Source organism: Toxorhynchites rutilus, chromosome 2, assembly GCF_029784135.1.
Source record: "Toxorhynchites rutilus septentrionalis strain SRP chromosome 2, ASM2978413v1, whole genome shotgun sequence".
Taxonomy (NCBI): domain Eukaryota; kingdom Metazoa; phylum Arthropoda; class Insecta; order Diptera; family Culicidae; genus Toxorhynchites; species Toxorhynchites rutilus.
The window spans coordinates 275,190,957-275,212,099 of record NC_073745.1 but is presented as its reverse complement, the minus strand read 5'-3'; the positions used below and the strand labels follow the sequence as shown (position 1 = coordinate 275,212,099).

Below are 21,143 nucleotides of genomic sequence, written 5' to 3'. Positions count from 1 at the left end.
CGTTAGTTGACACACTGAAAGTATGATTGAAAAATGGAGAAATGTGTTTTTATGTTACATGAACGTGAGAAAAATTCATCGTCAAATGGGTCTGTACTTTTCTTGTTTTGACGTAGGACTACGTCTTTCATTTCTATACCGGGGTGTAAAATCAAAGTTTCGAAAACGAAAGCGTTACGCCGGAGACCGAGATTTTGAGATTTTGACAACTGAACGAAATGGTATGATAAACATTTCATTCGAAAGATAAAATGTCTACGCGTTATATATTTGTTACTTTTTGATCCAAAAACTTGTTTCAATAGTCGTAAAATTGCTTTCAAAAACAGGCTATTGAAATCACCAATCGGTATATAAGCGAGCGCCGCTCGGAAATCCACTCAGTTATAATTGAACAGCGATTGGGGCATGTTGTCGCTGTTGTGGTGAAGCTCTTCGTTTATCATGAAAGCGCGGATGAACGGTGTTACCAAGAGCCTGTGCACCTTAGACCAGAAGGGAATCTATCAGGAGGAGAGTGATGCCACAAACGGTTCCCCAGGAAGAGATCGGAGCAGCCGCCACACACACACACACGCGCGCGGAACTCTTCGTTTGGATGCCATTCAGCATCGAGAAAATTCCGGAAAGATTCAATCGTTGCTGAAAAATAATCTGCCAGTTCCTCTGGGAATTGAAAAATACATTCATGTGAAAGAGTTTATTTTAATGTTTTCTAACCATGTAACACAGCGACCAATTATTTTTCAATCAAGTGCTATTAACAGGTGGTTATCGAGTTACCATTAATTACTGGTGGACTTCGAGTATCGAGGAAAATCTGGAAAGAACTAATCGTTGTTGAAAAATGATCTGCCAGTTCCCCTGGGAATTGAAAAATACATTCATGTGAAAGAGTTTATTTCAATGTTTTCTATCCACATAGTACTGCTGCGATCGAATACAATTGGTCTTGTGATGTTTCAATCAAGTGCAATTAATTAGCAGGAAAGCTTCTGAAGATTATTCTCCCCCATCGGTAGAATATTTTCGTATCGAATACAGTTTGCGCGCGCAATGGAAAATGTTTCGCATCGCGAAAATCATATAATTTTCAATCAAGTATTGCTCAGTCGCCGAAAGTTTCAAACTCAGAGTTCATTCACCTTTAGTTTGCCTTCCAATTGCCATCCTAAACCACACCTTCTTTCGATTCAATCACGGACAAAAAGCATACTTAAGCGATATTCTGGTGGTGATCGCATTCATTTTTCGTGAGGACATCGACAAGACAACATCGTTATTGAACGAGCTGACCGAACTGAACGAACTGAACGGGCTGATGAGCTGGACGGCGATGGATCGAGGGATTTATTATATCGCCTGACCTGACCTGAAACGCATTCAGTTTGTTTGGGACTGTGACGGAGCGCAGAAAAGCCGATCCATCAGAAAGAGAAGACGACCGAGAGAATACCAGCATCGGAAATTGGTTCCGCTTGAGACATCGAAGCAACCGCCATACACACATACAAGCGCGCAACTTTATACGTTTGCTGGTTATCGAGAAGAATCTGGAAAGAAGTGATCGTTGCTACAAAATAATCTGCCAGTTCCCCTTGGAATTGCAAATTACATTCAAGCGAAAGAGTTTATTTTAACGTTTTCTATCCATATAATACTGCGACCAAATACAATTGGTTTTGTGATTTTTCAATCAAGTGCAATTAAGAGGTGGTTATCGAGTTAGCATTAACCACTGGTGGTGGACTTCGAGAAGAATCCGGAAAAATATCGCTGCTGCAAAATAATCCGCCAGTTCCCCTTGGCATTGAAAATAACATGCAAGCGAAAGAGTTTATTTTAATGTTTTCTAACCATATAACACTGCGACCAAATACATTTGGTTTTGTGATTTTTCAATCAAGTGTAATTAGCAGGAAAGCTTCTGAAGATTATTCTTCCCCATCAGTAGGATATTTTCGTGTCCAATATTGGATGCATAAAACCTTGTACCTCCAACGTAACGCTCTCGTTTTCGAAGTCCCCCAAATATTCATTTATTCATTCATATAGAATGGATTCAGATTCAACTTCGAACAAATGATCACTAAATCAACTATAGTCCTACGTCACCATTGCGGTTATACCATAGATATAACCCACTTCCTGTTTTTAACTTTGCGAAATTGTATGACGATCCTAAATGATAATATCACAAAAAGACGCCTTTTACCAACGTTAATCATTCGTTTCCCGTAGACACAGTTCGAATTTATTTTTATTCCTTATTTAATCTGATGCCTGTGACAAGACGTGATCCCACACTCCGAACCAAATCAATCTTTATCATCTACTTATTCAGAACAATTTTATACCACAACTATTGTTTCGATGTAATACTCTAGAACCCATCTTATCTCGTTTCAGTGCGTGCCAGAGAAATGCCACGATAAGCTAACAACGCAAGGAAAGTCGGAACAAGCGTCAATAATCGAATCCGGACCAACGCGAAGCTATCTCCATCAACGGGAGGAATTGAAGGAATACCGTGTAGCCATAAACAAACCTACATTACTAACAGAAATACAATAGAGAGTATCCGCCAATATGCCTTACACAAATTTCTGGATAGGTTTCCGTAGCGTATCTCAATTTGTACAGCTCATTTAATTATCCGCTATTTATTATATGCAAGCAGATGCTTGTCATCAAATGTGCCTGTCAACAAAATAATGATAGACAGGTGAACAACATTCAAATCTAAGGAACTGACGAACGAAAAGAAAAGATTTCATAATCTTTCGGAATTGTTGCAATGATAAAAACAATTACACGCATAGTGTGATTGACGCGTCAATCAATTACCTAAACTGATTGAAAATCCAAGACTATATTCAAATACTATTCTAGATTGTCAACCTTTAGTCCTACAATGTTGGTTAAACCGATGTTTGTAAGAAAATCAGAACCAATTCTATCACTCTCATATCAAGAGCTTTACTTTAAGCCTCTGTCCTCCTCAAACAAAATACGCTACTACACACATCATCTTCTGTGATATTTATTAATTTATTTAAATTATGTGGTACCGAATGAATAAAAATAAAAAAACGAAATTAAATTGGATTTATTGTAGTGGTGAAAGAAAACCTTGGCAATTAAAATTGTATATATCAAATCATATACCATACTTTATAGTTAATACAGAAAAATATTTATTTTTTTCTTCATCACACAACTGTTCTAGATACAATTATGATTTGCTCTGGTTGCTCGTGTATCTTGATCTCGAATTTGAATCTGAAATCTAATCTGAATCCAACAAATCCAACATCTAAACAACATCATAAAGGGTGTGTCACATCAAATTGCATCACGGAAAAAACGCTGTAGAAATTTAATTTCTAGGAATTATATCTTCAGCTTTCGCTTATAATCAGATAAGAGTGTATAGATCACGTTGGCCATGCTTCACTGTCAATTTTTCGTAAATTTGGAAAAATGTCGTCGAACGAAAAAGAGCGTCATGAATTAATCCTGTGCACTCATTTCGAGAATCCGGAGTTGTCACATCGGGACATCGGTAAGATGCTGGGAATCGTCCAATCCACGGTCAGCAGAGTACTAAAACGATACTTCGAGAACCTAACCATCGACTGGAAGGTGATGAACGGCAAAAATGGATGCTCCGTCAGTGAAAAAGATCACAAGCGCGTAGTTAAGCAGTTTAGACGTGATCCGAGAAGTTCGGTCCGGGATGTCGTCAATAAGCTGAATTTGTCAAGTTCATGCGTCCAGCGGACCAAGCAGCGGGAGGGCCTGCGTACATACAAGGTTCAGAAGGCTCCTAACCGCGACGAAAGGCAAAACATGGTGGGGAAGACGCGAGCCCGGAAACTGTACACCGAAATGCTGACGAAGCCGCATTGCCTGGTAATGGACGACGAAACCTACGTCAAAGCGGACTTTCGTCAGCTGCCGGGCCTGTTGTTCTTCTCCGCAGAGGACAAATTCAGCGTTCCGGAGGAGATTCGCAAGCAGAAACTATCCAAGTTTGCCAAAAAGTACATGGTGTGGCAAGCGATCTGCTCTTGCGGAAAGCGGAGCGCCCCTTTCGTGATGACCGGCACGGTAAACGGGCAGGTTTACCTTAAGGAGTGCCTACAGAAGCGCTTACTACCACTATTGAAGCAGCACGAGGGCCCGACCATCTTCTGGCCGGATCTCGCTTCGTGCCACTATTGAAAGGACGTGTTGGAGTGGTACGAAGCCAACGGGGTCACCTTCATGCCAAAGGAAATGAACCCGCCCAACGCGCCGGAGCTTCGCCCAATAGAGAAATATTGGGCGATTATGAAGCAGGCCCTCCAGAAGAACCCAAAAGTTGTCAAATCGGAGGCGGACTTCAAGAGAAAATGGATTTCTGTCAAAAAAAAAACTACAACCTGACGTTGTACAGAACCTTATGGACGGGGTAAAGAGGAAGGTGCGAGCATACGGGCTTGAGCTCGAAGTATGAATAAAAAGAAAATGCCAAAAGTTGTTTAATAGTTTTTATTTTACTGTCTAAAATTTTCAAAAGGATCGGTCTACTGGACGAATTTCTACAGCGTTTTTTCCGTGATGCAATTTGATGTGACACACCCTTTAACTGCCTACTACAAACATAAACATCCTCGCAAGAGAGCAGATAGGACGCAAAAAAAATACCAACGGATGCAAAGACCAGAACATCCCATATTCTGCTTGATCCAATTTGTGCTTCTGAAATTCTACCGACCAAAAGGAGCAACTTAAATAACAGCAGAATACGGATTTCAGAACCAATGAGCCCACTTCCAGTTCAGTTTTCTGCGACGGAAATTCAATCGCCAGAATTCCTTGCCCAAGCAAACAATGTATCTAAAAAAAAATTCAGAAATTCTTCGTCGTATTTCGGCATATGAACCTCTTATAAAAACAAACTACCATCTGCAAGTTGCCATTGTTCTGCATGGCAGGGCAGGGTGAAGACACGTGCCTTGGAGCAGATCTGTAGAACTTTTGGTAGAAATAATAGGAGTACCGGTAAGTTTCTTCGTTTTTTTTCAAAAATTAATGCTTTCTTCTGCAAAAATGGTTACAAATTTATTATTCAAAGTATTGCCCATCGTTACAACTTTTTCCCATCTTTCTGGAAATTCACGGATCCCTTTGCGAAAATAATCGGCCGGTTTGTCGGCTTACCACGAATCGATCCAATTTTTGTCTTCATCAAAATTGGAGAAGTACTGGTCAACCAGACCATGTTGCATCGATCGAAAAAGGTAGTAATCGGACAGAGCAATGTCTGGAGAATACGGCGGGTGGGATAGGACCTCTCATTTCAGCGTTTCCAAGTATGTTTTGACCGACTTCGCGACATGCGGCCGAGCATTGTCGTGCTGCAAAATAACTTGATCGTGTCTTTGCTCGTATTTTGGCCGTTTTTTCTTCAGTACACGCCTCAAACGCATCAATTGTTGTCGGTAGAGGTCCCCCGTAATGGTTTCATTCGGTTTTAGCAGCTCATAGTACATCACACCCAGCTGTTCCCACCAAATAGACAGCATAACCTTCTGGCCGTGGCCGTCGATGAGAAGTAAAATTTTGCATTTCATTGTTGAATTTTCTCAGCAGCTGAAAACAAAAAAAAACTATTTTAAGTAATACTGTCTCAAGTATTTTTGCGGTGGAAATTCCTCAATTAAGAACTGTGGAAGTTCCCTTCCCTCTTCCCCGCCCTTCTTCAATGCAGAGCATTGTTGTTGATGCATGGTCGGGGTATCCATACGTTGCCCGATGTTTAGGATTGTCGTAATGGACCCACTTTTCTTCGCCAGTAACGATTCGATGCAAAAAAAACCCGTTTTTTTTTATGCCGGCGAACCTCTTCGTACGTGAAAAAACGTCGTTCGACGTCTCGTGGTTGCAATTCATACGGCACCCAATGTCCTATCTTTTGGATATTCCCATTGCTTTGAAACGATCGGATATGGTTCGTTGAGCTACTCCAAGTGTATCTGCAAGTTCTTGTTGCGTTTATGGTGGATCTTGATCGAGTAAAACCTCCAATTCTTCATCTTCAAACTGTTTTTTGTGGTCCGGAACGTTCTTCGCTTTCCAGGTCAAAATTACCACTTTCAAACCGTGCAAATCATGTCTGACACGTTCGCTCAGTTGGAGCATGGGCACCATAAACTTCCACCAAAATGCGATGGCTTTCCGCAGCTTTTTTCGTCATATTGAGGTAATGAAGTAACACTCCCCGCAAAAACACTCTCGTTGGTACGAAATTCGACATGGCAAAAAACTATGTTGTTTACGATTAAACTTTTTGACATATATTAAAAAAGACGCGCAATGACAGTAGCTTTCCAACGAATGTTTGGAAATTTGATTCACTGGAGTAATAATCAAGTTACGCCATCTATTGGAAAACCGAAGAAACTTACCGGTATACCTAAAAAAAATTTTGTCCTAGGGTAAAGAACGATTGCTTTTTTGAAAACAAATTATTTGAGAATTTATTCATAATTCCATGAAGATTGTCTGACAAAATGCTTATGGAAACCATATCAAAAGTTCTCTTAATACCCTTAATATCTTTGGAAAACAGCCCTTTTATGTAAATCGATGACACAATCACTATCACTATTACACCGAGCGAAATTTCATATATGGTAAATCGAGATAATCGAGTCGACCGCGAGTAATCGGTTTCATATTTCATTAACCATAGAATTAAGGAAACAACATGTTGATATATGCTATTTGAAATATAGTTAAGAGTTTGGCTCCATTAAACTTATGTAACTGAGCCTGTAAAAATAAACGGATTAATAAAAAACAAAAAATCGAGATAATCTTACCGAGTCGATAGAGGCGTATGAACTGAAAAGTTTAAAACCTCTATAATTCATCACGTTCGTTCGTTACCGAGTCGAGTTCTTGGTCGAACTTCATGTGTTGCAAATTGCGTATATTTGAGCGTTTCTGAAATGTTTACCGAAGTATACGGGAATAAGGTCCGTTGACATCGATTTCATAATATGATTATATAATTTTCTTTGTTTATTCGATGAGACGTTTTGACATACAACATTTAAAACTTCACCAGCATCTAAGATGACAGTGCGAACAATGCGCTGAGTTACCAATCTCTGGTAATTTTGGTTTATAACCGAACATTCTTTGTACAGGGTTTTCCAGCTTTAAATTCCGAAAGTAAATTGAAATAAAACACACTTAGAATTCGAATTTCGACGAAACTTTTATTTCAAATTAAAGTTTGGTTTATGCCATTATGTGTGAAATACAACATCATTCAAATGTCCACCTAGGGCTTCCTCGCACACCTTGATTCGGAACAGGTAATTTTCGATGACTTTTCGACCCATATGGGGCGGTATCTCGGTCATAACTTCACGAATGTTGTCTTTCAAATGTTCAAGAGTTTGCGGAAAGTTGGCATAGACACGGTCTTTCGCATAACCCCACAAAAAAAGTCTAGCGGGTTCAAATCGCATGATCTGGACGGCCAATTGGCATCACCAAAACGCGAAATTATGCGTCCCTCAAATTTCGTTCGCAATATGGCCATGTTCGGTCGTGTTGTGTGGCACGTGGCGCCGTCTTGCTGAAACCACATGTCATCCGTATCCATATCTTCAATTTGTGGCAAAAAAATCGGTTAACATGCGGCCATTGCGCTCACCATTCACAGTTACCGTCTCGCCGTCCTCATTTTCAAAGAAATACGGCCCGATGACTCCACCAGACCATAATGCGCACCAAACAGTGACTTTTGGCGGATGCAATGGCCTCTCAACAATCACGTGTGGATTTTCTGAGCCCCATATACGGAAATTTTGGGTGTTCACATAGGCACCGAGCTCGAAATGTGTCTCATCGCTGAAGAAAATTTGATGCGAAAATTCAGCATTTTGCTGCTATTGTTCGTTCACCCAATCGACGTATGCCCGACGCATTCCATGGTCACGACGCTCTAAGTTTTGTACCAGTTGGACTTTATATGGATGTAGGTGCAAGTCCAAAATTCGCCACAATGATGTGTTTGACAAGCCCAATTGCTGAGCACGCCGTGGAATCGAAACATTCGGGTCATCCTCCACACTGGCAGCAACAGCAGCAATATTTTCGGCCGAACACACATTACGATGATGCACAGGTTTCACAATATCCGCTACGGATCCAGTTTGTTCGAATTTACGCACTACATTAGCGATTGTGTGCTCTGTAGGCCGTCCATGACGACCAAAATCCGTCCGTAATGCTCGAAAACATTTGCCGGTTTTTCATCATTTTTATAGTATAATTCAACAAAATTAACACGTTGTGCGATGCTAAAACGATCCATATTGTAAAATGGCAGACATTCAACTAACGATATGACGCTTTGGTTGACAGCTATGTCAAACGGTTGTCAGCGCAGGGCTGTATACTTTCGGAAGCCCGAAATGGAAAACCCTGTTTATGGAGAAACCTCGCTCCAATTTAGCCATGTCATACGACAGAATGAAGATCCCTTTGGCAAAATCAAACAAGTTTGTATATTCTTTTCCCGCTACGTCTATGAGTTTCTTCACCCACAAGATGTCCAAACGTTCTTCTTTTCGACGATAGTTTTTGAACATATTGCACGAATCCAGAGTATCATAAAACTCGACGAATCCCTGTTTAATTTTGTCCGCCACGGTACCACTGATTATACCTTCCTCCACGAAATGTTCAAGAGCGAAATCGTGCGCTTTTTAGCAACATCAGGATAGTTTTCAATAACTGCTGGAGCGATACAAGAAATATATCGTGTCACGGGATACGACAAAGGATCGATCCTTCATTTACAGATTTTGCATTTACAGTTTTTACATTTACAGTTCTTTACAGTTCTGTCGAAAAACCAAGATATTTTTGCTCCATGACAGGAATTTATCATCAACAGCCTTCGTAACTACTCTGAAGGTACTAGCTGTGAAAACTGCAGCAAAGCTCCTACGAAAATCTGAATATGCATCTTTGTTCTTACAATCCTTTTGTGTTTTGACTGCGACTACACAGGTCCACACAAGGTACGGCAGCATGTCCAGGGCGGTTTCTGCCACCGGTTGGTTTTCAATCCATCTTACTCCGAAAAATAACAAACACTGGAGGATTTCATCAAATTTCCAACCAGTCTTTTTCATTCCTTCTTCGAATGAATTGTGCACATCATGCAAACCGTAGCTACCTATATTCTTGAGGTCGTAGATCTGGCTGCCTCGGATTTCACGATTTTCTTCACTCAACTGCTCCATTACTTTCAATTAACATGGGGATCGTCCATTATGAGTTAATTCGCTTTCTTCAAAATACTAGGTTTAACTTCAAAACATTTCTCCAACCCGTCGATTGGACTTGTCTGCGCACGCGTTGTGCTTAGAAAAGCTAAGTCAATAGGTCGTATGAATAAAAAAAAGTATTTACTTATTCTGCCCGTTTCCAAGTAAAGTAAACTTTCCTAGTACTTACTTGAATCCGTATGAATAAAAGTTTACTTTACTAATTTGATTTTAGAATTCGAACATAGTTTTTACTCTGTCAAACATCTATCAACTGATTATTTAGGTTCCGTTTCAAAACGTCGACGTCTGGTGGCGACTTTCAATTAGGGACCATAGTTTGGGTCCCTATCTCGTTAGTGTAATACCTATCATATTAGAAGACACGAAGCCAGTTTTCAAATGTTAAAATTTGAATGAAAATGTTCGCATCATGTTATTTAATCACTTAAAACACTTTTTTCCGACTTTTATTTAACCCTTTGTCTATACATTTCCAACATCATTACTGAAACTTTTCATTATAATATAAAGTTGTCTTCAAAAACAATATTCGTACAAGATTTTTTCACCACTTGCAAACAAAAGTGTTTTTCATTTAAACAGAATGCCAAATTGGTACGTAAAGGTTATTTTTCATTCATAATTTAAAATTTAAAAACGTGTTCATTCCGCCTGAAAATCAACCAATTTTATTACGCTCCCCTAAACTAGTAAACGAAGCTCAATGCCATTAATGCGGATTGTTAACTTGTTTAACTTCAAGCGCAAGATAGCAGTAAAGGGTGTGTCACATCAAATTGCATCACGGAAAAAACGCTGTAGAAATTCGCCCAGTAGACCGATCCTTTTGAAAATTTTAGACAGTAAAATAAAAACTATTAAACACCTTTTGGCATTTTCTTTTTATTCATACTTCGAGCTCAAGCCCGTATGCTCGCACCTTCCTCTTTACCCCGTCCATAAGGTTCTGTACAACGTCAGGTTGTAGTTTTTTTTGAACAGAAATCCATTTTCTCTTGAAGTCCACCTCCGATTTGACAACTTTTGGGTTCTTCCGGAGGGCCTGCTTCATAATCGCCCAATATTTCTCTATTGGGCGAAGCTCCGGCGCGTTGGGCGGGTTCATTTCCTTTGGCACGAAGGTGACCCCGTTGGCTTCCTACCACTCCAACACGTCCTTTGAATAGTGGCACGAAGCGAGATCCGGCCAGAAGATGGTCGGGCCCTCGTGCTGCTTCAATGGTGGTAGTAAGCGCTTCTGTAGGCACTCCTTAAGGTAAACCTGCCCGTTTACCGTGCCGGTCATCACGAAGGGGGCGCTCCGCTTTCCGCAAGAGCAGATCGCTTGCCACACCATGTACTTTTTGGCAAACTTGGATAGTTTCTGCTTGCGAATCTCCTTCGGAACGCTGAATTTGTCCTCTGCGGAGAAGAACAACAGGTCCGGCAGCTGACGAAAGTCCGCTTTGACGTAGGTTTCGTCGTCCATTACCAGGCAATGCGGCTTCGTCAGCATTTCGGTATACAGCTTCCGGGCTCGCGTCTTCCCCACCATGTTTTGCCTTTCGTCGCGGTTAGGAGCCTTCTGAACCTTGTATGTACGCAGGCCCTCCCGCTGCTTGGTCCGCTGGACGAATGAACTTGACAAATTCAGCTTATTGGCGACATCCCGAACCGAACTTCTCGGATCACGTCTAAACTGCTTAACTACGCGCTTGTGATCTTTTTCACTGACGGAGCATCCATTTTTGCCGTTCTTCACCTTCCGGTCGATGGTTAGGTTCTCGAAGTATCGTTTTAGTACTGACCGTGACCGTTTAGCTGACCGTGGATTGGACGATTCCCAGCATCTTACCGATGTCCCGATGTGACAACTCCGGATTCTCGAAATGAGTGCACAGGATTAATTCACGACGCTCTTTTTCGTTCGACGACATTTTTCCAAATTTACGAAAAATTGACAGTGAAGCATGGCCAACGTGATCTATACACTCTTATCTGATTATAAGCGAAAGCTGAAGATATAATTCCAAAAAATTAAATTTCTACAGCGTTTTTTCCGTGATGCAATTTGATGTGACACACCCTTTATTAAACATAAATCGGATATGACATCAAAACGAATGATAGTGTTTTCAGATCCAAAGTATGCTCATGAGCATACTTGATAATAACGAAGTAAATACTTGATGAATGCTGTTTTATTCATACGAAATCAGCTAAACATCCATTTTCGAAAAGTAAATACTTTGTTGTTTCTTTTATTCATACCAAACGTAGTAAAAACTTAATCTCACTGCTCGACTGCTCGAATGAAGTAAAGTAAAGGTGAATTTTGTTTTTATTCATACGGCCTATTGAATAATCATGCGAATCGCTTATGGAATTGCATAAAAAATTATATTTTTCTGAACCGCATTTTCGTTTCCATTTTTAAGCATGATAAAAAAAACACATCAAAATGATATTAATAGACGCTAAACATATCAAATCATACTGTGCGGATTCTTTACGAGATGAAATAGTAATCAGATAGCTAAAATAACTTTTGTAACAAGTGAGGAAATCAATTTTACAAAAAACATCATGAAAGACAACTGTATTTCTTAACCAGACAACCAATGCTGCGGCTCAATTTTCTCAGAATCGATCGAACCGAATTAGACGCGAGGAATTTCATTTGAAACCACATTTTGTTTCATTTGAGAATCTTTCAAAGTTTCGGTCCGCGGATTCCGAAGATGTAGCGGAAACAAGTTTAGTCCAGAATCCAAAAAAAAACAAAACGTGCCATATGAAATTCCATGAATTGTCAAAAATAACTTATTTGTGATGAATTGCAACATATATGATCTCATTGACGTAACCCGGATATGTTCCGGATCAGGATCAGGTTCCGGAAGTGACCACTTTATGACCAGAACCGAATCACATCATGCGACATATCGAGCTTCATGGTTTGTCAATACTAGTTCATTGGTGACCACTTCATTTCAATGGGGGTGACCCGGACGATCACCGGATGACCAGTAGCTCAAACATCAGATCGAGATATGAGAAAGGCACGACTACACCTTCAGGTGGATTGAATAAGATTTGGTATTCTCAAACCCTCGAATTATCATTTATATTACCATAGGTAAAGAAATCAATGAACTTCTTTACATTTTTGTGTATATAACACTAGAAAATAATAAAAAAAAAAAAGATTGATCAAAGGTATTTCCTGATTTTTTCCGCTAAATTTTTTCCAAACTAACATTCTAAGGAAACTTTTCAACAAAACATTTCATACCGTTTTGTGACCTTGATACCAGTACTGGTTTCATAAATGATTGGGTATAGACTAAACAAAAGAGTTTTATACGAAGAAATTACCTTTGATAACAAAGAGGCCCTTAAAAATCGGTTCAACAACGATTTTTGTCGGAATGGCATCAACAAATTGGTCAATAGGTGAGAAGAGGTTGTATACAGCACAGCGAATATATAATATAATCTAATATATACATATTGATAAAATTATTGTTTTCGGTAAAAACGCTACGAACTTATTCCCCAATCCAATAGTTCTGCTGATTTCCATCTTTGGAGCTATTTCACTGTCCGGAAACATATTCGGAAAGAGCTTAACACTAGAGCTTCCGGTGCGGACAAAACTGTGTGATGATACAGTTTTCTGTACCCAATATTAGCTCTGCCTTCGTCACATTTTCTCCCAGAATGTATCGCTTCATGGGATAAGAGTTACCACTTGCTGAGGAAGATTGCCCAAATGACCTTACAACCTGACTCGTCTCTGTATTCTGCGTTTCAACGGAAATGGATAAATTACAGTTGTTTTCAACTGTACCTACAACCAGGGTTGCCAACTATAATTTTAAAAAATCAGGGAGAATGAAAATAAAAATCAGGGTAGCTCATATTGGGTTGTCCGAAAAGTTAATGTCGATATTTGGGAAAACAAAAACATAATTTTCAATCAAAGCATTATAACATAATGTTACATCCATAGTTCTGTTTCACAATCTTTCGCCATCTTTCACACAGCTTAAATATTCTATCCTCCCAGAACATGTTTGCTTCCTCGTTGAAAACTGCTGCGAGCCATACATGTGAGAAACGAGTTGCTTGGTAGTAGCTCATAATACAGAATACATTCCAAATCCCACCAGAAACAGCGTAAAGGGTAAATGATCATGGTTTGTCCGGTTATAGAAATTACAATTTTTGAATGAAAACATTCGAATTCTCAAGTAGATGTTGCATTTATCATTGCTTGAGTTTACTGTCATCATATTGATCCGTTCATAATTTATGCTTTCTTTAGAAAATTGCATTTTCTTGGGCATTTTAAAAGTGTTCACCTCAACGCACTCAACATAGAGAAACTTTATTTCTGCTATTCGCGAAGGACACAATAAACAAACTGCAGCGTGCCAAGCGGTTGCCATAGAAATCATGTGAACAAAACAACATTATTCAATTGGACAACTCATGATCAAAATTGAGTTCATCAAAATGCGTTAATTTAATGGTTTAGCTATGTAAATCTGATACAAATGGTGTGCAAGATTGACGTTTACAATATTTGTAAGTGTTCCAGAAAAGGTCTGAATACGTGCGAAATAATCATCTGGTGATCGAATAAAAGTTAGCTCTAATGAGGGCGCATTGACACCAATAGAAGGTGGATTTTATAATCCTTTAAAACATGTGATTCCGTAAAAATATACTATAAAACTACTGTAAATCATGGAAAAGACAATTTTATTTATATGTTTTGAAACATTCGAATACCTGATTTGACGAAGGTGTGCTGAATTAGAGCATTCAAAAAAGTGGACAAACCATGATCATGCTTTCGACTGGACAAACCAAAATCATTTAACTTATCTTCTTTCGGGCGAAGACAGGATATGTAAAAGAATTAATGAGTATGGTATAAATCCTCGCATAAGCGGAAATGCTAGTGTTTCACCTGACTTTTTGATCGTTCATATTTTTTCCGAATAACCTACAGCATCACTACAGTCAATTGCAGAGAAATAATTATTCAAATTTTCTCTGAATTCATCATCCATGCTTTGGAATGAATCTTCACCTAACAAATGAGGAAAGCATATCAGCAGTGGAAGACTTGTTGAATTTTTCCTAATTTTTATGATATTTAGTACGGTTATAGATATATTTACCATAGTCCCATCATTAACCCTCTAAAACCCAAGTTTTTTATTCATCAAAAAAAAACCTATTCCACTTTTATCTCGAATTTACGATTTTCAATATAACAGAAAGCTGCCAGCATAAAACCAATATATATGTGTGATAGATGAAAATATTCTAAAGACGTTCTAGTGTAGGAGAACATTCAAAATAATGTCCGAATAATTTGAAAAGAGAATCCGTGAAGCCCGTCCAAAGACGGGCTTGACTGTAGAGGGTTAAAGCTTTGAATCAGACAAACAAATTATATATAAAATCTTTTTATATTGACTGTGGATTCAAAATTTTCTCTTGAGTAATTTTACACTCCGAAACCTATTCCTACATTAATAACTCTTGGGATACATCTACATACATATTATCCTCAATAAAGCAAATTTGTTCCGCAAACTTAATCTCGTTGTAATTTCATAAATCCGTCAGACAATCTAGTTTCATAAAATTTTCTAATTAATTGGATTTCCCGGTTTTCCTGGTTAAGTTGCCACCCTGTAGATATCGAGAAAGTCGATAGCATCGATGGACTGAAAGCTATCGTTGTAATTGTCACACTTTTTCGAGTTGTTTGGTTTGCTTGTTGCATACCTTCAGAGATTTAATTTGTTTTGGTTTGCGTCCCTGATATTTTTTTTTGAAACATTATAGGGCCTAATATATCTCACCCCCTCGGACTGTTCCGAAATGTTTAGAAAAGTTGAAGTACAACATGTATTTATTATTCGTTTTATTATTCGAACGGAAATGATTCTTTCTCGAAAATGTTCGGATCGAGTCGTTCGAACGAATGTCAGATACGGTCGTAAACAAGAATAAGAATGATAATTGGCTCATATGGAATCAATCATTGATTTTTATTATATTTTAATGCATGATACATGTTTTGAGTTCATAGGAACGAATCGCGAATAATCATAAACTGTAAACAATATTTTATATCATCCTTAGTTGAATTTGCATTTGGAAAAGTCCATTTCAGGATGTTGTTCCATAAATCTGAAAATAAATCAAAGGTTTAAATTAGATCTCTACAAAAGATTACACGCATAGAAGTTATACTTTTTCAGTACGTCTTGCTTTTTTTGTTCATCACTGGTTGGCAGACCCATTTCCTTCTGCCTTTGGTCATACATCATCTTTTCTACCATTCCACGAGTCGATCCATCCAAATCAGACAGTTTCGATGATTCTGGATTAATCTTACGAGTGTTAATAGGTGGATCTGTCAATATCAGCTTCTCCCACCATCCCATCTGATTCACTTTGTCCAAAGTGACAACAACAGTGTTCTTGTCTAAATGCCACAAAGATTCTTCTATTTTCACTTCCCCATGAAGTTCATCGTCGATCACCAGAGGACTACCCTTGAGCCCAACTTTCAACGCCTTCCGCTGGATTGTGACCACAATATCCTTTGCTTTGAGCGTGAATTTCACGTCGAATGGAACACGCAGCTCAACTTCTTGCAGTGTTTGAGTCCATCGATATTTTTCCAAATCACATCCATTTCCGCGATTTGGTTTGAGTTTTCCTTTGTCCTCTGGTTCTTCATCGTCGTCTTTGACTGTTGAATCCACAGTCGAGGAATCTGTTTCATTGTCCTTAGTTTCTTTGTTTCTGAAAATAAGAAGACTTTTCATCTCCAAGGCAACTCGGAGCAACGAAAGAAAGGACTTACTTTTGCGCTTCGATATCTTTTTGCATAGTCTCCGCTTCGGCATCCGTAAGTTCCGTTATTGCTGCAGATTGTTGCTGTTCCTGCTGAAGGCGTTCCTCCTCCTCTTTCTTCCGGCGAACTTCTGCTCGGCGACGCTCAGCTGCCTCTCGCTCCTCACGTTTCTTCCTGGCAACTTCCTGAGCCAGCGCAGCTTCCTTTCGGAAAATTTTCAATACTAGTTTTTCCCATTCACCTTCATCGCCACCGACGAAGAAGTCTGTCTTTCGGTTTAGGAATCCAGCAATAGTCGCTAGTAACTAGAAAGGAAGTTGATTCATGACTTTTATATTCTCCACAATTCCCCAGAAATTGAGGTTAAATGATCGATATTGTAAACACTTACGTCCGGTACTCCACCCGGGTGCTGTTCGGCCAGCGAAAACAACACCGAATCAAATTTACCGTCTTCAGCTGGCATTTCCAAAATTGTCGTTTAAAACTTTCCTTCTAATATGATTTTGTTCCAATGTAATGTGACTGTAATATAAGGATAGCAACTCAATTATGACTAGGCCACTCTTTGAAACGATCGATTGAATTCCAGAGATTTGTTTGGAGCATTCGAGAATAAACAAAACCACAGCTGTCGTTTTAAAATATCGAAACGTGCAATGCCCGATCGACCAAAGACAAGTGTGGTCTGACACTGCCCTATATGAAGAAATTTTTACAGTGGGCTGGCAATTTCGGCCGAATACTTGATGAATTAAAATATTTCTAGTATAGTTCAAGATGGAGCATTATGTATAGTTCAAGATGGAGCATTATGTACCAGCAGCAGCGCAGTGAGGGTAGACAGCGCCCCTGGCAAACTATGAAAATGGTGCCCCAAAAAATACCACTTTTTTCAAATTTATCGCTATAATTACACTTAGGTGCCTACTCTATCAAATTTCTTTTAAAAATCATATTCAATTTGAACGAGGAACGTATTATTGCTTAAATAACTATAAAACATCACATACCATGGAGGGGCGCCCAGGCATGCGTAACGGAAAAATCAAAACGGTATCGGTGTAATATGATGTTGGGTGTTCCATTTTTTCGAAAATCAAAGAGAGGTTATTGGTTTCATGTACGTGAAGAAGCAACTTCTCATGATGGATGTCTTTTTACTCAATTGAAAGATGAAATATAATTCGGGAAAAAAATTACTTTTGAAAATTCTAGGATTTTGGCGTCAGCGCCCCGGCAAATGCGGCAAATGTTACATTTAATGCGACATTTAACTAATTGGACAGACCCGTAATTAATTGGACTTTTTTACCTCTAATTGGACATTTTGGTAGGCATGAGAATAGGATGTGAATACGATACTGCTAGGATACCGATTACAATATATTAAATACCGATGAGAATAAAAAACGCGATTTCAGTATGTTTGTATGAACAATATCCAAATAATTTACCCGTCGTTCGTTTTTCGAACAGAACTATTTTATTAACGCTGTTAAATGACAGATGACGCTACGTCCGCTTCATGCGCAATTAACTACAATCAATCTAAAGCCAGGTGCATCATTGGCGAGCTGGAAGCCTTGAGCGAGCACAATGAATTGTATAGAACTTTTGGTGTCCACAAAATACGCCTCGAAGAAATTGATAGTCTGACACGTTGAGTGCCACGGTTTTATAGGGACATTATGTAAAATTTTTAAACGTATTAGGGCCATCGTTTCTTATCGTTGTGGAAGGTAATTTTATTCGAAAAGGAATGCTTATAAGCTTATATGCTTATATTAGTTGTCTTTATAATCTGTTATACTGTCAGTCACCGGTGACTGACACAGCCTGAGCGAAAACTCGGTGTCAGTCACCGGTGACCGACGTGGCAGTCAACGTGTTAATTTCCTCAGAAATTCCAGTTCTGTCAACTGGTCAATTATTCACCCGTATTCTGGAAACCGATCGAGTCAAAATTACCCTTATGAATTGCAATTCTGTATTTTACAATCCGTTCGAATCATGTCCAATCGAGTTGTGCAAATGTGGCAGCATTGCCAAGCAATTCGAAATTGACAACACTGAGCTTCGTGTTGTCAGTAATTTTCTTTTTTATTGCTATACTATACATGAAAAAGTTCATTTTCTAATAATTATGTTTTTCGTAAAGCAAATTGTTCCATGATGCCGTTTTTATTACACATCCATGCATGCATTACGCCTATTAAGCTTCATTCGTTGAGGGAATATCAGTTTTATCCAAAACATAATCATATTAACACTTTTGGAAATATAGATATTTATAATTTTCATAGCAGATGTACCAAAAAAAGATTTGGCATCCTTTCTTCAGTACTTTGCGAAACATTTCAAACTCGTTCCAAAATATTTCAGCACCGCCACTGACATTCGAGCAGAGTAACGAATCGAGCTGTTTTCTCTCGATTTCTATAATTTCAAATTTTACTGGGTGTGATAGTGATAGTGATTATATCGAATCCTCGATTCAATTTCTATAATAAGGCCCTATGTTCATCTCAATATAGAAATCATTGAACTATCAATCTGCAAGGACGAACAAACCAGTGTTCGGATAATGTGAAAGCCATGGCCAAAACAAAGAAGCCAGGAGAGACTACCACTCACTGACATGTTTCGTGAAAAATTTCACTCTACTTAAAAGAAAAACTTTACGCTTTCGCGTGAGTTCTGTCTTAATACTGTAGGGTCCATGATATAATATAATACCTTAACATACCATTTATATCGATTATATCGACTGTCATTCCAGAAACTGAAGTTGGCAGCAATGATTCGCCGAGGTTCCGGATCGGGTGTAGTCAGAAAAGAGAGAGCGCGGCCGGGAATGAAAAAAGCGTAAAACGGTGTGACTGGGTAGAGGCGAATGAACTGCAAAGTTTAAAGCCTCTTAAAAACAAAGAAAGAAAGAATGTGAATGGGAGGGTCAATAAAGTGTATTGCTTTCGTTGTGAAATCCATCGTATTTTTATTTGAAGTCCGAATCGTACAAATACTACTGTTCATTATTTCTATTTTCTTCAAATAAAATATATATTTACTCACAATTTTGTCACGATTTTGTTACTCACAAGAAGGAGAAAGAATTCCCCTTTACCTTGAACTAAAAGAGAGAATAGGAAGTATTATCTCTTTCCATTGTTTTTTTGTTCCCCTATCCTTTCCGGAGATTTAAAGTCTTTCTTGAGGATTACGATTGTCCCCTCTTTCTATTTTCATTGCTTTGGCCATAAGCGGCCGAAACATCCTAATTTATTGCCCTTATCCACAATAAATGAATCCCTAAATTTTATATTTTTATTGCCTATTCTTTTTGCCCATGCTCTGACGGGGTCTTGTTTGAATTCAACTTTTGCTTATCTGATGGATTCGTCACTCGACCCGCGATAAGCCTCATCTGTCAGTAACATTTCGGAAAGCTCTATATAATTACTATAGAAGTTGCTTCAGCGGATAATCCGCACCGCGGATAATCGGGGTTCGACTGTATATAAATCGAATCGCGAATCACTATACAATTACGAAACAATCACTATCACTATCACACCGAGCAAAATTTCCTAATTTGTAAATCGAGATAATCTGTTACCTAGCTCGAAATTTATGTGTTGAAATTACATATAAATATTAGGCTGTCAAAAAAGTCCTGCGGTATTTCCGCGAGACGTCGTTGTAAGCGCGTAGTTCTAGTTGTATTCAATGTATCGAGTCATACTATAGCTTGTTGGAAAGGTATTTTTGCGCTATAATATAGTCCTTGACAGTGTTTTGTTTGGTTAAGTCGTTCGTGAGTTATAATGTCGCAAATATGGAGCAAAATAAAGAGAAAATCCGACATATTTTACAGTACTACTATGACAAAGGCAAAAATGCATCTCAAGCTGCTAATAAGATTTGTGCAGTTTATGGACCCGATACAGTTTCCATTTCCACCGCACAACGATGGTTTCAACGTTTTCGTTCTGGTGTAGAGGTCGTCGAAGATGTGCCACGCTCCGGAAGGCCTGTCGTCGAAAATTGCGACAAAATCGCTGAATTAGCCGAGAAAGACCGGCATAGTAGCAGCCGTAGCATCGGCCAAGAGCTAGGGATAAGTCATCAAACCGTTGTTAACAATTTGAAGAAGCTTGGATTCACAAAGAAGCTGGATGTATGGGTGCCACACACGTTGACGCAAAAAAAACATCTTTGACCGTATCGACACATGTGAATCGCTGCTGAATCGCAACAAAATCGACCCGTTTCTGAAGCGGATGGTGACTGGCGATGAAAAGTGGGTCACTTACGACAACGTGAAGCGCAAACGGTCGTGGTCGAAGCCCGCTGAAGCGGCTCAGACGGTGGCCAAGCCCTCATTAACGGCCAGAAAGGTTCTGCTGTGTGTTTGGTGGAATTGTCAAGGAATAATCTACGAGCTGCTTCCCTATGGCCAAACGCTCAATTCGGACCTGTACTGCCAACAACTGGACCGCTTGAAGGTAGCACTCATGAAGAAGAGGCCATCTTTGATAAACAGAGGCCGCATTGTCTTCCATCAGGACAACGCCAGGCCACACAGTTCTTTGGTGACGCGCCAGAAGCTCCGGGAGCTCGGATGGGAGGTTCTTTTGCATCCGCCGTATAGTCCGGACCTTGCACCAAGTGACTACCACCTGTTTTTGTCCATGGCGAACGAGCTAGGTAGTCAGTAGTTAGCCACAAAAGAGGCCTGTGAAAATTGGCTATCCGAGTTTTTTGCCAATAAGGAAGCGAGCTTCTATAACAGAGGTATTATGCAGTTGGCATCTCGTTGGGAACAAGTCATCGAACAAAACGGCGCATATTTGACTTAAAACAGATGATTGTAACTAATTTTATGATCAAATGAAAATTCAAAA

At 39.2% G+C, this 21,143-nt stretch overlaps 2 protein-coding genes across 3 annotated transcripts in view; one reads left to right on the top strand and one right to left on the bottom strand.

Annotated features, from left to right (window-relative positions):
• LOC129769457 (uncharacterized) overlaps positions 1 to 3,069 on the top strand; it is a 107,499-nt gene extending 104,430 nt beyond the window's left edge. For both annotated transcript variants that reach the window (XM_055771747.1, XM_055771748.1), the window contains exon 5: positions 2,410 to 3,069. In XM_055771747.1, the coding sequence (XP_055627722.1) occupies positions 2,410 to 2,435 (26 nt within the window). In that variant the 3' untranslated portion in view covers positions 2,436 to 3,069. The remainder of the gene's footprint in view (positions 1 to 2,409) is intronic.
• A 12,336-nt stretch (positions 3,070 to 15,405) lies between these two features.
• On the bottom strand, positions 15,406 to 16,863 carry LOC129770738 (nuclear migration protein nudC). The gene is made up of 4 exons (XM_055773774.1): positions 16,628 to 16,863; positions 16,246 to 16,541; positions 15,627 to 16,184; positions 15,406 to 15,563 (listed from the first exon to the last, which is right to left on the bottom strand). Exons 1-4 carry the CDS (start codon positions 16,700 to 16,702, stop codon positions 15,512 to 15,514), a joined length of 981 nt encoding a protein of 326 aa, XP_055629749.1. The 5' UTR covers positions 16,703 to 16,863; the 3' UTR covers positions 15,406 to 15,511.
• Positions 16,864 to 21,143: the final 4,280 nt, after the last annotated feature.

Bases quoted from the DNA above. Each gene is read 5' to 3' on its own strand.
- LOC129770738 (XM_055773774.1), bottom strand. From the start codon at position 16,702: ATGCCAGCTGAAGACGGTAAATTTGATTCGGTGTTGTTTTCGCTGGCC. The intron at 16,185-16,245 runs GTAAGTCCTTTC...TCTTATTTTCAG, and splicing joins AAAGATATCGAAGCGCAAAA to AAACAAAGAAACTAAGGACA. The intron at 15,564-15,626 runs GTATAACTTCTA...ATTTATTTTCAG, and splicing joins AAGCAAGACGTACTGAAAAA to ATTTATGGAACAACATCCTG.